At 40.6% G+C, this 22,081-nt stretch overlaps 1 protein-coding gene across 1 annotated transcript in view; it reads right to left on the bottom strand.

Annotated features, from left to right (window-relative positions):
• Window positions 1-22,081, bottom strand: part of zswim5 (zinc finger, SWIM-type containing 5) — a 246,964-nt gene that overhangs the window by 44,542 nt on the left and 180,341 nt on the right. The window contains exon 5 of the mRNA XM_063064460.1: window positions 3,270-3,449. Coding sequence (XP_062920530.1) covers window positions 3,270-3,449 — 180 coding nt within the window. The remainder of the gene's footprint in view (window positions 1-3,269; window positions 3,450-22,081) is intronic.

Below are 22,081 nucleotides of genomic sequence, written 5' to 3'. Positions count from 1 at the left end.
TTTTAACATTGACTTCTTGCCTGATTCTTTTCCCCTCCAGCATTCTGTGTGCGTCTTTTTGTTTTGGTGGCACAGGCATGATTGAACTTCTGATATGCCAATTTCCAAGACTCTACGCACCAATACAATGGAATTGGAATTAGAATTAAAATGCAATTAGAATTAAATTTGGGCAGGATAAACAAAATTCACCTTACTGGAACCTATCCAGAGATAGGTAGCATAGTGGTTAGCACAAGGTTTTACAGTACCGGTGACCCAGGGTTCATTTCCCGCTGCTGCCTGTCAGGAGTTTGTACGTTCTCCCCGTGACTGTATGGGTTTCCTCCGGGCCCCACAGTCCAAAGATGTACCAGTTGATAGGTTAATTGGTCATTGTAAACTGTCTCGTGATTGGGTTAGGATTAATATTGGGGGATTGTTAGGTACAGCTCAAAGGGCCAGAAGGGTCTATTCCGCAATGTATCTCAATAAAGATAGAAACCTATGGTTACAATATGGAAACATCTAAGTTCATGGAAAGAATGACTTGGTTCAAACCAGTGGAAATATCAACCTGCACAAGAATCTATTTTAGTAATAATACACAAGATGGTATTTTCACATGGACCCTTGAAAAACACAGTGCAAAGAACTTGCTACAACTTCTTGGAACAATTTTCCCTGACAAAGTCTATTTCCTGCCAGATGTAAATTAGTTAGGTGAAAATTTCCTGATGCTCACAGCAGAAATATCAATGAGATTCAAGCAGTCCTTGGATGACCTCACCCCTGTGTAGCTATGCCTTGTGCATAATTTAACACTGCCAGCAATATCCTTCCCATGTCTCGCATCTCCTATATTGGGTTGATCTTGCTGATGGATTCTGTTCCCACCTTCTTCTATATTTCAAGACTATTGATTCATCTAACGGTCATTGATTTACATATTGATAAATCTGCTGTGATTAAATTTTAGGGCTTAAGAATACCTTTGCATTATGCTTCATCTAACAAGAAGTTATTTTAAATGCACTCATTAAACTTTGATCTCTCATTTTTGGGGTAACATCCCAAGAGTAAAATGAGATAGTTTCATACCTCTGGAATAAAACCATAAAATATAGAAACAGAATTAGGCTATTCTGCTGACCGAGTCTGCTCTGCTATACAATCATGCCTGATTTTTTCTTAAACTGAACCCCATTCTCCCTGTAACCTGTAACCCTTTTATCAATCAAGAACCTATCAATCTCTGCCTTAAATACAGCCAACGACTTGGCCTCCACTGCTCTCCATGGCAACCAGTTCCATAGATTAATAAACTATTTGAAGTAAAAGATGTGTAAGTTAATTCAGTCAATTTTTTTAAATATAGGCATTCGTTAGTCTCGTAAGACCATGGATTTGTGCCTTGGGGGGTTTCTAGGACGCAGGCCTGGGCAAGGTTGTATGGAAGACCAGCAGTTGCCCATGCTGGTCCCCTCTCCACACCACCGATATTGTCCAAGGGAAGGGCACTAGGGCCAATACAGCTTGGCACTGGTGTCGTCGCAGAGCAATGTGTGGTTAAGTGCCTTACTCAAGGACACAACACGCTGCCTCAGCCAAGTCTCGAACTAGCGACCTTCAGATCACTGGACCGATGCCTTAACCACTTGGCCATGCGCCAACACGTCCATGTTACCACATTACATATACCATATAACCAATTACAGAATAATCTATTTGAAAACTAACTTATTTATTTAATCATAGCCTCATGATAATTTAGATTAAAGATGTAGACTACAAAGCAGTCAACATCTTCTCTGATTAGTCAACTCCACTGATGCTTTATAGTCTTGTGACTTTATACTACTTATAATCATTGCATCTCTTCCTGGCAAGTCCACATTCTCAGAATCAGCACGAGTGGTTCTACCATCTGATTACTCAGCTACCCTGAGTCTGGTAGTATTAACATTTGAATGTTAGGATCAGATCAGGACAGAAGCATTGAACTGAATGCTCTGATTCTGTGCTGTAAAATTCTATGTAATTCAACTATGTTCTTAATCACTGTTGAAATTCCTTTGGATCGCATCTCTTTTTCCACCACTTGTCAGCAGCTGAGCTCTTTATGTGGCTCATTTACTGTTAAGATGTTCAGTTTACATATGTTCCACTGAACTGTCACTTAAATTTTCACTAGCAATAACTTACAATGACAAAACAAGGGACAGTTCACGACTCAACTTTAAAATATGCAGTTTGCATATATTTATCATAAAATATTTAGTATACACGCAGATGACAATTCCCTCTTTATTTTTATTGAAGAAAATTGGGATTCTTCTCTCATAATCTCAATATTTCTTCCAATACAAATACTGTCTAACTGAAAATAGATTAAGTAGGGAAAAAACAAAAATAACAGGCTAATTGAAAGATGATAATGATCAAAATTCATCGTAGCTGTTAAAAAATTCTAAAGGTCACTCAGACTTTCCCCTTGAGCTTTATTGATTATATTTGTTAGTGAAAACGTATTCAAATTTTTCACCTTGAGGATTTTATGAAAACATAACAGACAGTGCACAAATACTACTTCAACGGTAAATTAATTTTTCTGTGAATTTGCCACCATCTCCCCCTAGCCATTATTTCAGTGTAGAGATATTTTAAAGGACGTGCAACATAAATCAGAGATGTAACCGGGATTCTTTTTATATAACATCTCATTTCCTCTGACTGAGGTAACCAATTTTCTGAAATAGTAATGAGTTACATTTTTCTATTGGTAAGACATAAAATGTGAATAAGGCTGTTAAAATTGGGAGTAACTTCTTGAGCTATTCCCAACAGTGTATGTGTTGATACCTAATTTCTGCATTAAAATCCAAACCGAATACCCAATATGATAACAAGAATTCCAAATCTAACTATCATACATGCCTTGCTTAGCATAAGCCCCAGGTGCCTGCTCGCTAAAAGATCTCTGAAATAAATAAACCCATCAAATAAACATGTCTTGGAAACCAAAGCAAGGCAAAGTCAAGGAAGAACTCTAAACAGCGATGTGTAGAACAGATATTTAAATTTTAATCCAGAGTTAAGAACAAAGTTGCAGTTTTCCATCCCATGTTAGCTAGGTCCTCTTCCACTAATAGTCCTATAGTTGCTTCCAGGCATCCACTGTCATATTTAATGTGAACTGACATTCTCCTGAGAAATAAATTCATCGCTTCGAAAAGTTCAAACAAACCTTTTCCTAACAGCTGTAGGTTCCTTTATAATATAGCACTTACCTGGATTCTGATTGGAGCTCTGGGGAAGGGCATTGGTGATGTTGGGTAACTCGTTGCCATAGTTTCCATCTTCAAGAGGACAGACATCCATGTCACTCCACTTCTTCAGTTGTCGGAGCCAGGAGATTTTCTCATCTGGTTTGCAGTGAGGATTCAATACAATGCATACCCACAGTGCACCTGAAATGGAAGGAGACAACTCCCCAGTGATGAGGCATTTCTATCATTTCTGTGTCAAATTACGTAGACTGTAACCTAGGAATTAGACAAATTGTGGAATGAGTCCAATCAGCACAGAGAAGAAAAAGTAGCATGTAATATCAAATATTAGAACTGAAATGTGCACTACAATGTTCACTTTCTCACACAACAAAACTCTTTAAAATTTTCTGCACTCTTAAAAGGTTATTTTTTCCATAACCCATACCTGTTCAATATTGTACCTTTTGGGGCTAATCAATGGCTATGTTGCAACACTTTGTTTTACAGACTTTCACCTGGAAAACAAATTTTATTTTCCTCTGAAGAAAAGGCCGTTAAGTTTCAACCATTAATGTTTTAATAATCATTGTGTCAGAGGGAGATACAACATGGAAACCAAGTCCCACCAAGTCCCCAGCATTAATCAAACAGCTATATAGTGCCTATAAAAAGTACCCCTGGAAGTTTTCAAATTTTATTGTTTTACCACATTGAGTCACAGCAGATTTAAATTGCCTTTTTTTGACACTGATTAACTGAAAAAGACTCTTTCATGTCAAAGTGAAAGCAATTCTGTACAGTGATCTAAATTAATTACAAATGTGAGGGCCTCTGTTGGTCAGAGTTGATCATGGATATTGCATCCTAGCTGTCTAGATATTCAAGCCTGGGCAGTACGAAATGGAGAGCAAGCTCCCCCCTCCATGCATCTGATGAAGCCAAAGGAACGGCAGAGACCGTTTGATACCAGAAGTGTCGCAGGAATTGTCAGTCAGCATTGAACTCAATGTAGGACTGCCTTAGGGACTCCAGCTTCGGATTTTTGCCTCGGGGTTTATTCCTGAAGCCTTTCCCATGAGTGAGTATATCTCCAAGGCAGCAGAGGTTTGAGATCAGAGTCTTCCTTCTCCTAGGTGAGCTGCCCACCATGGCTAATGAGCCCCGTCTGCCAGAAGTGACTGGTTTTAAGGGGCCAATAACTCGCATTTGCCCCTTCGTCTATCAGTAGAAATGGTTCAACCGGGCTTAGTAGCTAAGCCTCATGTGAAAGCCAGGAGCCAGAGTTGGTTGTCAGAGGCTATTTGAGGTGCACGCCTTTGGGAGCATATAACAGATAGTGGGAGCTTGTCTCCATTACTATCCCCGGATACAAATATAAAACACAAAATAATTGTTTGCATAAGTATTCACCCTCTTCAATTCAGTATTAAGCAAATGCAACTACAATTACAACATTGAGTCTATGTGGATAAGTCTCTATCAGCTTTGCACATCTGGACACTGCATTTTTTCCAAATTCTTTTTTTACAAAACTGTTCAAGCTCTGTCAGATTGCACGGGGATCGTTACTGAACAACCCTTTTCAAGTCCAGCCACAAATTCTCAATTGGATTGAGGTCTGGACTCTGACTTGGCCACTCCAGGACATTAACCTTGACATTCCTCTTTAGCTTTGGCTTTATGCTTGTGGTCATTGTCTTGCCGGAAAACAAATCTTCTCCCAGGTCGCAGTTCTCGCACACTGCATCAGGTTTTCCTCCAGGATTTCCCTGCATTTTGTTGCATTAATTTTACCCTCTATCTTCACAAGCCTACCAGGGCTTGCTACAGTGAAGCCTCCCCACAGCATGATGCAGCCACCACCATGCATCATGGTGTGTTTTAGATGATGTGCAGTGTTACACCAAACATAATGTTTAGCCTGATGGCCAAAAAGCTCAATTTTGGTTTCATCAGACCATAGAACTTTCCTCCAGCTGATATCAGGGTCTCCCACATGCCTTCTGGCAAACTCTAGCCGAGATCTCATTTAAGATTTTTTTTCAACAGTAGCATTCTCTTTGCCACTCTCCCATAAAGCTGCAATGGGTTAGGCACCCAAGCAACAGTTGTTGTATGCATAGTTTCTCCCATCTCAGCCACTGAAGCTTGTTACTCTTCCAGGCTTGTCGTAGGTCTCTTGATGGCCTCCCTCACTAGTCCCCTTCTTCCAAAGTCACTTAGTTTTTGAGGACGACCTGCTCGAGGCTGATTTACAGCTGTGCCATATTCTTTCCATGTATTTATGATTGATGTAACTGTACTCCAAGGGATATTCAGAGACTTGGAAATTTTCTTGTATCCACCTCCTGGCTCATGATTTTCAACAACATTTTCACAGAGTTGCTTGGAATATTCTTTTATCTTCAAGGTGTAGTTTTTGCCAGGATACTGACTCACCAGCAGTTGGACCTTGCAAAATACAGGTGTATTTTTACTACAATCAATTAAGACACCTTGACTTCACACAATGATCTCCATTTAACTAATTACGTGGCTTCTAAAACCAATTGGCTGCACCAGTGATGATATGGTGTTTCATATACTTATGCAATCAATTATTTTGTGTTTTATATTTGTAATTAATTTATTTCACTTTGCAGAGATCTGTTTTCATTTTACATAAACATAGAAAATAGGTGCAGCAGTAGGCCATTCGGCCCTTCGAGCCTGCACCGCCATTCAGTACAATCATGGCTGATCATCCAACTCAGAACCCTGTACCTGCCTTCCCTCCATACCCCCGATCCCTTTAGCCACAAGGGCCATATCTAACTCCCTCTTAAATATACCCAATGAACTGACCTCAACTGTTTCCTGTGGCAGAGAATTCCACAGATTCACCACTCTCTGTGTGAAGAAGTTTTTCCTAATCTTGGTCCTAAAAGGCTTCCCCTTTATCCTCAAACTGTGACTCCTTGTTCTGGACTTCCCCAACATCAGGAACAATCTTCCTGCATCTAGCCTGTCCAATCCCTTTAGAATTTTATACGTTTCAATCAGATCACCCCTCAATCTTCTAAATTCCAGAGAGTATAAGCCTAGTCGATCCAGTCTTTCATCATATGAAGGTCCTGCCATCCCAGGAATCAATCTGGTGAACCTTCTTTGTACTCCCACTATGGCAAGAATGTCTTTCCTCAGATTAGGAGACCAAAACTGCACACAATACTTCAGATGTGGTCTCACCAAGGCCTTGTACAACTGCAGTAGTACCTCCCTGCTCCTGTACTCGAATCCTCTTGCTATGAATGCCAGCATACCATTCGCCTTTTTCACCGCCTGCTGTACCTGCATGCCCACTTTCAATGACTGGTGTACAATGACACCCAGGTCTCATTGCACTTCCCCTTTTCCTAATTGGCCACCATTCAGATAATAATCTGTTTTCCTGTTCTTGCTACCAAAGTGGATAACCTCACATTTATCCATATTAAATTGCATCTGCCATGAATTTGCCCACTCACCTAACCTATCCAAGTCACCCTGCATCCTCTTAGCATCCTCCTCACAGCTAACACTACCACCCAGCTTCGTGTCATCTGCAAACTTGGAGATACTGCATTTAATTCCCTCGTCTAAGTCATTAATATATATTGTAAACAACTGGGGTCCCAACACTGAGCCTTGCGGTACCCCACTAGTCACTGCCTGCCATTCTGAAACGGAAGAGTCTTTTTCTGTTGATCAGTGTCAAAAAAGCCAAATTAAATCCACTGTGATTCAATGTTGTAAAACAATTAAACAGGAAAATTTCCAAAGGGGGTGAATACTTTTTATAGGCACTCTATATAGCTAGAGTGCCTGAGACTTTTGTACAGTACTGTATTTGTCAACGTGAAGCAGAGAGCGAGTCTGTAAATGTGGCACAAAGAAAGGATGTTGGGAATGGTGAGAGTGGAACACGGCAGGAGGGGTGTGGGACATTTGAGAGAGGAGTGCCAGCAGAGGGGGATGGCACGGGTGCAGACACACCCAGCCCTGGGACACCAGGCAAGGTCATTTGATTCCAAGCAATCGATTTTTTGATCATTAAATAATATCCCTCTGGTGCTTCCCATTCCCTCCTCCTTTTCCCACCCGTGATTCCCCTCCCCCTGCTCCTTTACCACTATAGATATGTGCAAAGTACTGTATGTTTACACCAATTCTAGCCTAGCCTATTTTAATCCTCCTCATATTCCCTCTTGCGCTTGTCCAGGTCTTCTTATGGTAGCTCAATGAGAATCTGGTCTTCAAGAGAAAATTCTTAAAACTTTTCTGAATTGTCTCTAAATTTCCTTTCATAAATAAAATTTGAAAATAGCATTGGTAGAAAACATATTTTTAGAACAAAGAACAAACCACTGTAGGAACTCAGCAAGTCAATCAGCATCTGTGGTGGCATGTTCAAATTGGGACCCTGAAATAGGACTGGGAGTGGAGAGAGGAGATAGCCAGAAAGAAATCTGGGGAGGTGTCGAGTTCAGGCCAAGAGTCCCAGAGTCTCAGACCTTCGAGGCTTAAGAGTGACCATAAACAGAAAATTAAATTCTGGTTTCACAAAAATCTACATCGAATGCTTTGCAATGTAGGCAAAAGAATTTAAAATAAAAGCTTTATTACATACTGGACACTTACCCCATTGCTAAATTTGCTATGAGAGATGCACGATAGTGTATTACAATGCTGTAGGTAGGTAGGCTATCTATAACTAATAATGGAAAAGGCACACATGATAAATTAGAATAATAATTGATTTATCTTAAAATAATTAAGTCAACCCTTCTCTGTGCCATACACGCTTATCTACTAATAACCACATGTGGTGCAGAATATACTGCAGGATTTAATGCACCAGGAGCTGGGGGAGTTTGTACTGCTGTAATTCACTCTACATGACAGGATGTGTTTGCAGAGATTCTCTGAGAGGAAAGAATAGTATGTACAAGTACACCAAAAATATGAAATGATGTTTTAGTAGATCTTGGAACAGCTACTATTTATTGTACTGCATATGTAACTATACAGTTAAACAGGGTGCATTACTTGGAGTGAAATTAATTTATTAGACTCTCAAGCAATAGTATACACACCATAAAATGCATTTTATTTGCAATTTGTAAAGATATAAAGTTAAAAATAAATATGCTTCAGGAAAGATTTGTAAGCTTGAGACGCAGTGACAAAGGAGTTAGAACTCAAGTTTTGAATCCACATGACATTTAAACACATAGAATCCCATTGCCATGTTGGTCATGAGACTGCTTGATGCAACTCTTAATTTCCACATGCCACCCTGAGAATAAACCTGGTCATGCTGTATCACAATTGGGTGAACCTTATAGTGCACTATCTGCACTGGCTGAAAAATACACCACGTCCAGTTAGTTTTAGTTTGAACTAGAGCAAATGTGAATTTTGCCAAAATGGGCCGGATAATGTAAGCCCATGTAGAAAATGTTTTAATTCTCAATATAAAAACTATATTAAAGAGAAAGTCAAACAGATACTGTAATGTGTCAAAAGATAGCTGTTAAGTAATGAGAATTTCAACCCCTGTTAACTCATTCTGTGATCTGAAATTCGTGTTCACTTATTACTGTCTCACTGGTCTGTGAAAGAAATTTATCACAATGTATTTCACTGGAACCAGTTATAATCTTGAAGATTACAACCAGGCAACTCCTAACCTTATCAATTGTAGTTAAAAAGCTCATCTTCTCAAGTCTTTCTTTATAACTGGAACTCTCAATCCTGGCGAGACACCTTTTACTGGCTTTATATCATTCTAGTTTTGTGCAGAGAATACACTAATGGAGGCCAAAATAAATTATGTACAAATTTATCACTTGCTGCTGCACTCAGTGTCTTAGGACACAAGTTCAAGGATTCCAAGTTATCAATTTTATGGCCACATTTACCTGTGTTGTCACTTCCCTTGGCGAAAACACACTGCTGGGAGAACTCAGCGGTCACCATGATAAGACCTGATGCAGTGTCTTGACTTGAGAGCAGAGCTTCCCATGTCCCTGTAATGATGCTCCCTGACCTACTGAGTTCCTCCAGCATCTTTTGCGTTGTTCCTCATTCCAGAATCTTCAATCTCCCATGTCTCTCCTCCCGCACTGTACTTTCTCTGTAGTTGTAATACTTTATGCATTTTGGTTATTGTTTCACCTTGTACTGTCTCAGAGCACTGCTGTAATGTACTGATCTGTATGAATGGTACACAAGACAAGATTTCCTGCATGCGGTAAGTACGACAACAATAATCCAAATCAATTCACCAATTTCTAAAAAATGCACACAAAACCTCTCCTTTACATTCTCTTTCTCTCTTCCTGGATTTTTACAAATTGCTTTGATTGAGTACAGTCTCTCCTTCAGAAATTGGCACTAAACTTATTCAGACATCCCACCCTGCAAAAACTCATTTCAGGGAGGTAGCACCATCAATTTGCCGGAGACTCCTGGAACTTCCGGGAGAGGTGGGATGTCTGCAATAGAGTAGCTCCTTAGCAGCTAGCCAGCTAGTTTAAATAATGTTAGCTATGCTAATGAACAAATGACACCTGTTAAACTCACCTCAACATGTCTTTTACATTTTAACCCACCATGGGCAACAGAAAAGTCACTGTTGCAAACAGTGCAGTAAGCAACACTGTCATTATTTTTGACCCCTATTAGGCAGGGGTACACTTTAGTGTAGTCTGGGGTGACGCACCTTTTATACACCCTGCCATGGCGTGCTCTCGCGCTCTCTCTCTTGCTCGCGCGCTCTCTCTCTTGCTCACGCGCTCTCTCGTTTTCTCTTGCTCGCAAAAAAATTGATTTCCGTGATATTGTATATAATTTGCGGGCATCAGGGAGCCACTATTAATATGTGGGAGACTCCCGGAACTTCCAGGAGAGGTGGGATGTCTGCTTATTAGACTTACTTGGTGCAAAAGGAAGCATAGAATATAAAAAGTGAAATTAAACTGGAACCTTGCTAGGCCAGGCCTCAGATGACAATTCTGGCTGCCAGGAAAGATACAATTGCTTAGAAAAAGAACATAAAGAGTGAATCAGGATGTTACTAGAATGAGGAAACATTGTAATGGTGACGACTGTTCTTCCTGTAAGACTGTTATGATGTGACCTTTTCAGAAAGATGTGAGCTGGTTATAGAGTAGACAGAAAGTTTATTCCTTTTGGATAGTTATCACTGATCACAGATTTAGAGGAGGAGGGGATGAAGGGAATTTTTCCCCCGGTGACAATTGTCAGGGTCTGTAAGTCTACATCAAATGAGACAGTGAAATACTTATCCAGGTGAACGCAGCAGGCCAGGCAGCATCTCTAGGAAGAGGTACAGTCGACGTTTCAGGCCGAGACCCTTCATCAGACGAAGCGTCTCAGCCTGAAACGTCGACTGTACCTCTTCCTAGAGATGCTGCCTGGCCTGCTGCGTTCACCAGCAACTTTGATGCGTGTTGCTTGAATTTCCAGCATCTGCAGAATTCCTGTTGTTTGCGTTTTTGAAATATTTATCCAAACATAATTCTGAATGGGTGCTGGCCAAATATTGAAAGATGAGAAAGAGGACTTCATGTGATACTAAACAGGGATTCCTACTTCAAAAAGCTACAACTAGCATGCATGGCTGAATCACTTCCTTCTGTATTCAGTAACTAATGCACATTTATTTAATTAGTTAATAACTACCTCTAGAATTATGCGCTCAGAAAAAAGAGGTACTTCCAAAGGTGACGTGATGGAGGTGTTCAAGATCATAAGAGGCATAGATCGAGAAAATAGCCAGAGACTTTTTCCCAGGGCAGAAACGGTTAATACCAGGGCCATCATCGAGGTAAGTTCTTCACACAGAGAGTGATAAATGCATGGAATGCCCTGGCACAGGTGGTGGTAGAGGCAGACACATTAGGGGCATTTAAGAAATGCTTGGATAGGCACCTGAATGATAGAAAAATGGAAGGCACCCTCTGCATGAGTGCAGGGTTAGATTGACCTTAGAATAGGTTAAAAGGTCAGCACCACATTTTGGGTCAAAGAGAATGTAGTGTGCTATATAGTGTCCTATGTTCAAGTATTCCTTCAGTCATATCCTTACAGACACTCTCCTTGTCTTTTATAATGGCTAAAAGATCTATGTAATCTCAGACTCTATGAATACACAAGCATATGATTCTATTATCAATTTATCACCTTGCCCACTGACTTTGTTCATCTCTATTCTATTTACAAGTAAATACTAAATAAAAGAAAATACAACATGTTTGCACCTGTCCTGAGCTCAGATATACACAGAAATAGTAAGTCATAGAGTCATAGAGAAGTACGGCACAGAAACAGGCCCTTTGGGCCATCTAGACCATGCCAAACCTACTTAAACGGCCTACTCCCATCGACCTATACCAGGACCACAGCCCTCCATACCCCTACTATTCATGTACCTATCCAGCCTTCTCTTAAACGTTGAAATTGAGCTCACATGCACCACTTGTGCTAGCAGCTGACTCTACACTCTCACAAAGTTTCACTTCATGTTCCTCTTAAACCTCTCACCTTTCACTCTTAATCCTTGAACTCTGGTTGTAGTCCCACCCAACCTCAGTGGAAAAAGCCTATTTATATTTACCCTAGCTATACTCCTCATAATTTTGTAAACCTTTATCAAATCTCCTCTCATTTTTCTATGTTTTAAAGAATATAGTCCTAACCTATTCAATCTTTCCTAAGAGCTCACGTCCTCTAGACCTGGCAACGTCCCTGTAAATTTTCTCTGTACACTTTCAACCCTGTTCACATCTTTCCTGTAGGTAGATGACCAAAACTGCACACAATACTCCAAATTAGGCCTCACCAACATCTTATAGAAATTCAACATAACATCCAATCTCCTGTACTCAATACATTGATTTATGAAGGCCAATGTGCCAAAAGCATTCTTTATGACTCTATCTACCAGTGACACAACTTTCAATGAACTATGTACCTGTATTCCAAGATCCCTTTGTTCTAACACACTCCTCAGTGCCCTACTGTTCACTGTGTAAGACCTACCCTGGTTGGTCCTACCGAAGTGCACGTCCATATTAACTTCCATCTGCCATTTTTTAGCCCATTTTTCCAGCTGATGCAGATCTCTCTGCAAGTCATGATAGCCTTCCTTGCTGTCTACTACATCCCCAATTTTGGTGTCATCTACAAATTTACTGATCCAGTTAACCACAATATCAGCCAGATCATTGATACAGATGACAAACAACAGACTTAGCACTGATCCCTGCAGCACACCACTAGTCACAGGCCTCCAGTCAAAGAGTCAACCATCTACCACCACTCTCTGGCTTCTCCCACAATGCCAATATCTAATTCAATTTACTACCTCAGTTTGAATGCTGAGCGACTGGACTTTCTTGATCAATCTCCAATGCGGGACCTTATCAAACACCTTAATGAAGACCATGTAGACATATCCACTGCATTGTCTTCATCCACTTTTCTGCTAATTTCATTGAAAAACCCTCCAAGATTGGTTAGACATGACCTACCACACACGAAGCCATGCTGACTATCCTTAATGGTCTATCCAAATACTTAAATATCCAGTCCCTTAGAATACCTTCCAATAACTTTCCCACAACTGACGTCAGACTCACTGCCCTATAATTTGCTGCCTTATGCTTAGAGCCTTTTTTAAACAGCAGAACAACATTACCTATCCTCCAATCTTCTGATACCTCTTGGGTCGCTAAGGGTGATTTATGCATCTCCACTAAGGTCCTGGCAATTTCTGCACCTGCTTCTGGTAGAATCCAAAGGAACACCTTGAGAGGCCCTGGGGATTTATCCACTCTGATATGCCTCAGGGTAGCAAACACCTCCTTTTATGTCATCTGTACAGGGTCCATGAAGTTGGTGCTGCTTTGCCTCACCTCTACAGACCCTGTGTCTGCCTCCTAAGTAAATGCAGATGCAAAGAATTCATTTAAGATATCCCCAGTCTGTTTTGGCTCCACACATGGATGACCACTCTGATCTTCCAGAGGAGTAATTTTGTCCCTTGCAATCCTTTTGCTCTAAATTTATGTGTAGAATCCCTTACGATTCTCCTTCACCTTGTCAGCTAGAGCAACTTCATGCCTTCTTTTAGCCTTCCTGATTTCTTTTTTGTGTTCTCTTGCATTTCTTATATTCCTTAAGCACCTCATCTGTTCCTACCACCTATAACTGCTATGCGCCTCTTTTTTCCTCTTAACCAGGGCCTCAATATTTCTTGAAGAGCAAGATTCCCTGCACTTGGCAGATCATTTCTGATACCATCAAAATTGGCCTTTCTCCAATTTAGAATCCCAACCCACGGACCAGATCTATCTTTTTGCAGATTTACTTTGAAACAAATAGCATTATGGTCACTGGATGCAAAGTGTTCCCCTACACAAATTTCTGACATCTGCCCTGTCTCATTCCCTGATTGCGGATCTAGTATCGCACAGTCTCTCATTGGGAAATCTATGGACTGATGAAGGAAACTTTCCTGAACACATTAGACGAAGTCTATCCCATCCAGTCCTTTTACAGTATGGGATTCCCAATCAATACGTTGAAAGTTAAAATCATCTACAATAACAACCTTATGTTTCCTACAGTAGTCTGCGATCCCGTTACAAATTTGTTCCTCCAAATAGGTAGTCTGTGATATAGCCCCATTAATGTGGTCATACCTTTCTTATTTCTCAGTTCCACCCATAATGCCGCACTGGTCGAGTTCTCTTAGTCTGTCCTGACGAAGCACTGCCATGACCTTTTCCCTGACTAGTAACACTACCCCTCCTCCTTTAATTCATTGTGTTCTGTCACGTCATTAGTCAATAGGCTTCTGAGGAAACAAGACTTAAGGAGTTATCAATACAAATGCCTCTACTCTTACGATCAAGAAGCAAACATTCTGGTTTAGAAAAGAATATGCTTTATTAGTAAAAATTGTTGCCGTTTTTGGAGATTGTGCCAGGCACACCATGGAACCATTTCACCTGAATAGACAGGAATAATGCAATAACTCAAAGGCTCAGCATACATATCATTTATCAACAATCTCCTCTAACGATTGAATAAAATACTTAATAGGTGGAGCCTGGCTACCATAACATAGTCATGAATGTTCTATGTTCTATGACAGCCAATGCCAACGATACCCAACTGGCCCTCCTGCTGAACCATATGTGACATTACTATAGGACAGAAAAAGCAAATTTCCATTTTCTGCCTTTGAAACAGCTTTTAGTGTATTTTAGTATTTTCTCAGAGAAGTTTGGGAAGAATCAAAGAGTGGAATGTAAGGCAATCATGTATTTAATATTTCAGTACTATTTGAACAATATTGTGACAATTTTCGTTCATTATATGTAAATTATGTGAATGACATCACATCTTGCTTAAAGTAAAAAAGAAGAACATACACAAATTACTCCGTTTGTTTTCTTTGAATCAGTTTTATGTTCTGGTGTTACAAGACATAACAGTGGCAACAACGAAGTTTTAAGCTAACCCACGACAACTACCTACCTGTTGAAGCGCAGTGAGGCATGTGAGTTTTTAAAAAAAGCGCGGTGAGAAAAGGGCAAGTTAAAAAAAAGTGCAGCTAGAAATGGTCAAGTAAAAAAAGCAGTGCAGCATGTGCTCAAGTTTTAAAAAAGGCAGAAAACAGACAAATTTATGGGTTCATAAGCAGTGATAATAATCATCATTTTCAAAAAAAGCAGAAATGGTTGGCTACATCGGAAAGATTGACGTGTCTGATTACACAACAGATAGCTGGGTTTTGTATACTGAACAGATTGAGCACTAACACAATTATATGCAAATTATGTGAATGGCATACATCACCAAGCCACAACGTCATCCAGGCATACCTCACTTAAAACAAAAACTAAGAATATACACAAGTTATTCCCGGCTCCATGAAAATACCCATTGTTATAAATGATCCAAATGATTCGGCTACTGTGGCTTGAATCTAACTCCAGGTATGAGCATCAGTTATTGTCCAATAGCATTTACATCCACTGTGATGAAGAACTTTGAGAGGTTAGTGATGAAACATATCAACTCCTGCCTGAGAGCAACTTAAATCCATTTCCGTTTGTCTACTGATACAACAGGTCAACAGCAGATGTCAATTCATTGCCTTCTTCTCTTAACCCTGAAACATCTGTACAATGAAGATACATACATCAGGAAGCTCTTCATTGACTACAGCTTGGCATTTTATACTATCATCCCCTCAAAACTAATTAAGTTTCAAGACCTTGGCTTCAATACCTCCTTCTGCAAATGGATCTTCAATTTCCTCACTTGCAGACTTCAGTCAGTTCAGATTGGCAACAACATCTCCTCCACAATCTCCTTCAGCATAGGCTGTCTGCTTAGCTCCTGCTCTACTCATTTTTATACTTATGACTGTAAGGCTAAGCACAGCTCCAATGCCATATCTAAGTTTGCTGATGACACCATTGTCCTTGGCCATATCAAGGGTGGTGATGTATCAGCATATTGGAGGGAGACTGAAACTCTGGAGGAATGGTACCACAACAACCTATCGCTCAATGTCAGAAAGACCAAGGAGATGATAATTGACTTCAGGTGGAGGAACTTGGAGGTCTATGCACCAGTCTTCATTGGGTGATCAGCAGTGGAGAGCGTCAGCAACTTTTAAATCCTTGGTGTTATCATTTCAGAGGATCTGTCCTGGGTCCAGCAAGTAAGTGCCATTATGAAGAAAGCATGACAGCGCCTCTACTTTCTGAGAAGTTGGCGCAGATTCGGCATGTCATCTAGAACTTTGACAAACTTCAATAGGTGTGCGGTGGAGAGTATATTGACCAGTTTCATCACAGCCTGGGATGGAAGCACCAATGCCCTTGCATGGAAAAGCCTACAAAGAGTAATGAATACAGCCCATTTTATCACGGATAAAGCCCTCACCGCCCTAAGCACATCCACATGGAGCAGTGCCGCAGGAAAACAGCACCCATCATCTAGGGCTCCGCATCATCCAAGCCATGCTCTTTCTCACTGCTGCTATCAGGAAGTTGTTACTGGAGCCTCAGGGAATGCACCAGCAGATTCAGGAACAGTTATTCTCCCCCCAACCATCAGGCTCTTGAACCATAGGGGATAACTTCACTTGCCCCTTCACTGAATCATTCTTGCTGAACCCGACTCACTCTTCATTTCATGTTGTAGATATTTATAGCTTTATTATTATTATTTCCCCCTCTTTTTTTGTATTTGGACATTTGTCGTTGTGATATTTCATCAATTCTATTGTGTTTCCTGTATATACTGCGATTGCCCACAAGAAAACAAATCTCAAGGTTGTGACATTATTTACATTAATAATAAATTTACTATGAACTTTGAACTAGAGGTAAATCTCTGAAACCAATAGTTTCATACTGAGCTGTGTCAACAAGATTAAACATGTGCATTTGTCAAAACAAAATACTCATTAGCCACTCAGCACTTGATTCAAATTGGTACCAAATTTTTGAATCTGTTTTTTGTGGTGGAATTTTTTTTTTATCTGACATGACTTTTGAACTTCATTTATTTATTGAAACTGTAGGTTGCATTGTAGACCAACATCCTGCAGACAATTTTCGAAGTTTCAAGATACTTACAAGAGCACCAAATGAGAGGGGAGATTTTGAAAGGTGGGATATAAATACCGGCTTCCTTGATGGGGTAGTGATGGAGGCTCAGCAGACCAACAACGTAAGTAGGGAATCTAACAAAAGTACTGCCAAGGCATCTTACTAAACAGTGCATTTGAAAATTATATTTACAAAACTCCAATTTATTTAATGTCAGACTAAACTTAAGTTTGAAGCTGCACATATCGTTATTTGCGATATTTTCTCCAACTTTAGTACAATTAGACTGAAGTAATCTTAATTCAGTCACTGAAATGAATGGTGGAGGGCAACACATTGCTTCCCATTTAGGTACTAGAAGTACTATAAAAGGTGACTACAAATCAAAGGCAAGCAGGTTCAAGTTCTTAAAGAACATATACACAAAGTGGAATTCTTCCATAAATAATGGAAGAGAAAGCTGCTGTGAAGCATTCCATTAAGCAAATGAAAAAAGGACTAAATTATCACCAGCTCGCAGACTACAGATGCAATTCGACTCTGTCCTGTTGGAACTGTAAATCCTTCAGCCCTGACCAATGGATTCATCATATTTATGCCACAGTAAAGCTGTGTTGACTGAAACAGAATCTGCTGTAGCTGAATAATCACCATCTCGTCAAACTGGGTTATGGTATTAATTTTTTTGCCTCTCCTTTTCCTTTGCTTACTGACAGCTTATTCAAAAGACATTCTGAATTGAATGCGCTACCACAGCGGAAGATTAAGGTCAGCTTTCGGGTTCATATTGAATACAGATGCCATTTTTCTCCTGTTACATGTAATTAGGTTTTAATCTAGAGCCACAATACTGCGTAGACAGAAATAGGAGCTATTGGTTTCTAATCTTCACCAAGAAAAATCAGGACAGAATGAAAGGCATTTAATCCTCTTCCACAGATCTCGTTTGCATTGAAGTATTATTTTATGATGAAGGTACAAGTAAATTCAATTTTCAGCTGCACAGTAATTTATGAGGATTTAGATATATTTCCCTAGCTGCACAACATGAGTGGAGTCTTATTTATTTTAGAACTCCTACAAAGATATCTAGTGAGCTAATGTGTGAAGCGGTGATGGACCATTTTTTTTTCCTGGGGTCCTCTGTGTTAAATGACAGCTTCAAATTCATGTTTTTCCCATTCTTTTACGCTGGTCCACTTCACCATGCTTCCACCTCCCACTCCTCTCTCCTGCTAATTCTGCGCCATGAGCCACAAGACATCAGTTAACCTTTGCTTGCTTTCGCAAGTGCAGTTTCTTTGTTACGATTTCTCTCTATGTACAGAACAAGCTCACGAACAGCCTGGGCACTATAAGTCTAGAAAGCACTTTTTCATGTCGATTTCTCATTGGCTACCATCAGCAAGGAGGTACAGAAGCCTGAAAGGATACACTCAGTGATTCAAGAATGCTTCCTCCCCTCCACCAAAAGATTTCTGAATGGACAATGAACCCATGAACACGACCTCACCTTTTTAAAAAAATTTCTAATTTTTTCACTACACATTTAATTTAGCTATTTAAGATATTCACATATTTACTGTAATTCACAGTTTTCTCTCTATTATTATGTATTGCATTGTACTGCTGCTGCAAAGTTAACAAATGTCATGAAATATGCCCGTGATATTAAACCTGTTTCTGATTCTTTCCTAGTTCATTTTCCTGACAATTTTACTGCACGTGCCAAACAGGAACCATTTCACATTGTCACTCATGGAGTGTTAAGTGCTGTACAGCCTTCTGCCAAGGATCTGCATAAAACTGAACCAACTTTGTGACCCCCAGACATGACCACTCACAGCCCATATGCTCACCTCCACCAACCATGCCCCTCCGGCAGCCTCTTGCAACATTCTGTATAGTATCCATCTCTGAAATTAGAGCGGGAGAACAAAGGAACACCAGACGTAGAGGCACTATTTAGCTCATCGCACCTGCTCCACCACTCGGCAAGATAATGGTCAATCTTTTCCTTCTGCACCATTTTCCTGTATTATCTTCAGATGTCATTTCCAGAATATCCAAATGTCTATCAGTCTTATTTTTCACGACTGAGCCTCCACACCCACGTGGAGAGTGAATGCCAAAGATTTACCACCCTTTCGAATGAAGAAATTTCAAGGCTAAAGTACTGACCTCTTGTTTTCGGGCACTTGGTTCCCAATATGCCCAACCACATGAAAACATCACCGTTGCCTACATCAGCCTTGTCAAATCCTTTAACAGTGCTGGATGTTTCAAACAGATCACTTCCTACTCTTCTAAGCCAAGTGAATATAAGCCAGTCTGCTTAACATCTCCTGGTAGGACAATTCCCCCACCCTGATGCCAGGAATCAATCTAGTAAACCTGCATTGAATTTCATCAATTCCAAGGAAATCCCTGCTGAACTGTCCACAATTTTCCAAGAGTGGTCCTGGTGAGGCTCCTATATAATTTTGGAAAGATGCATTAATTCAAGCTCTTGTGCAATAGATGCCAATGTATGATTTGCCTGCCTAATTGCTTGCTGTTCTTACAAATAACTTCCTGATTCACTTACTATGGAGTTGACAGTGAACACCAATAGAATCAGATTCACATTTATTGTCACTGACATAAGTCGTGAAATTTTTTGTTCTGTGGCAGTAGTACAGTGCCAAATTATTTGCAGTTATCATTAAAAATATTAGGTGGCCCAGAAGAGGAATAATGAGATAGTGTTCACGAGTTCACAGACTATTCGGAATTCTTACGCCAGAAGGGAAGAAACTGTTCCTAAAACACTGCGCATGGGTCTTCAAATTCCTGCACCTTCTCTCTGATAGTAGTAATAGATGAGGGCATGTGCCGATGGTGAGCATTGTATTTTGAAGATGTCCTCAGTGATGGGGAAGTTTGTGCCCGAGATGGAGCTTGCTGAGCTTCAAACCCTGTGCTGGCTCTTTTAATCCTGTGCATTGGTACCCCCGAACCAGACAGTGATGCAACCAGTCCGTATGCCCCTCCACGGTACATCTGTAGAAATTTGCTAGCAAATTGATGGCATACTAAATCTTCTCAAGGTCCAAATGAAGTTTAGTCACTACCATGCCTTCATCGTGACTACACCAATATGCTGGTCCCTCACCAATTAAAAATATTCTGACTTTCTGGTTTTTTTCCCACCAAAGTGGATACCCTCTTTCACATTATATTCCATCTGTCACATCCTCATCCTTATATGTAGATTGTCTTTATCCCCAAGAAGCCTCTCTGCATTTTCCTTACAAATCACACTGCTTCTCAGCTTTGTATCAAGCTTGTTTATATTACACTTGGTCCCCTGAACCAGATCATTAATATGGATTGTGAATAGCCAGGGGTGCCAGCACTGATCCCTACAACCCCACTAGTCACAAGACGTTGACCGAAATATTGTGCTAATTCGATGGTTCAATGGTCCAATTTAATATCAGAGAATGTATAGAATTCCTGCAGGTCAAAAATTCCATTACCTTTGTAGACTTCTAACCTGCTCCCATCTTCATATGTTCCATCTCTGACTCTCCCTTCCCTTCTCCATTTTCATCGCAAGTGATAAGAGTAGCAACCAAGATTGACAGACCCTGCATAGTTACTTTCCATCCACCTTACCTCCAGTAAGGACTCTATTCCATCCTCCCATTTCCTCCTCCTTCATCACATTTGATCCATTGAAGAAATCTTCTGTACAGTTGACTCCAAATTGCTTGCTTCTCTCTTAATTATGGCTCCACTTTACTTTCATAGAAAGAACCCCGGAATGCATCTGACCTATTTCCTGTAGCTCTGCTCTCTCCCCTTCTCCTCCCGAACAGAACAAAAATTGAGGTCCCCAGTCTGTATCACACCAGCTCTGAATTCATTGCAGTGTCTTTCAAAGTTTCTGCCAGCTCCAACAAGATTCCATCGTCAGACACGCATTCCCCTCTGTTTCAACATTTTGAAATGGTTCACTGTCTGCTCTTCTGTCTCTGTCTAATAGTCCCCATTGTACAGCCCCTTCCCATGCAACTGCAAGAGGAGCAACACCCATCCCTTCACTTCTTCACACCCCACCATCCAGGGTACTGGACAGAATTTCCAAGCGAAAGAACAACTCACTTGTAATTCCTCCAGTCTAGATTACTGTATTACTTGTTCAAAAGATGGCCTCCTTTACAGTGAAGAAACCACACACGGTTTGGGTGATGACTTCACAGAGAACCTGTACTCAAGACGACAGCGATAAACCCTGATCTCTGTTGCCTGCCATTTTAATTTGCATCCTACTATCAATCTTCCCTTTCCGACTGTGACCTCCTTCACTTTTACAATACAAGCTAAAGGAACAACACCTCATTGTTTTTAGGACACAATCCTATAGGACCCAACATCACATTCTCCACTTTTAGTTAATTTGTTCTTCTTTGTCTATTTGTCCACTTTTGTCTGCTATCCTCCTTTTTTTCCTCATTTTTGTTTGCATAGTCTAAACCACATTTGCAACACATTTCACATCACAATAACTAAACCATTATTTCACCTTCATAATGCTGGAGGAACTCAGCAGGTCAGGCAGCATCTATGGAGGGGAATTAAACAGGTGTTTTTTTTTGGGCCAAGATGGCTGGAAGAAGTGAAGGGCTGCAGGAGGAGGAATCTGATAGGAGAGGACAGTGCGCCATGGGCAAAGGGGGAGGAGGAGGGCTACCAGAGGCAGGTGAGGAAAAGAGAAGGGGCAGGGGGGAGAAATTACCCTAAGTTAGAGAAACTAGTGTTAATGCTGGCAGGTCAGAGACCCTGACAGAGTATGAGGTGTTGCTCCTGCAACCCAAGAGTAGCCCCATTGCAGCAGAACAGGCGGCCACGGGCTGACATGTCAAAAGGGGAATGGGAAGTCAAATTGAAACCTGCTTCTTACTTCATCCCCTTCCCCCTCAATGGTATTACCTATTATCTGTTAGCTTGTACTCCTTTTCCTGCCTCCATTTCTTACTTGGCTTCTTCCCCCTTCCTTTCAAGTGCTGGTGAAGGGTCTCGGCCTGAAACATCCACAGTTTATTCCTCTCCACAGATGCTGCCTGACCTGCAGAGTTTCTCCAGCATCTTTGTGCATGTTGC

This window comes from Mobula hypostoma, chromosome 12 (genome assembly GCF_963921235.1).
Source record: "Mobula hypostoma chromosome 12, sMobHyp1.1, whole genome shotgun sequence".
In the NCBI taxonomy this organism is placed as follows: Eukaryota; Metazoa; Chordata; class Chondrichthyes; order Myliobatiformes; family Myliobatidae; genus Mobula; species Mobula hypostoma.
The sequence above is the reverse complement of the archived record's forward strand: the minus strand, read 5'-3'. Positions and strand labels throughout refer to the sequence as shown.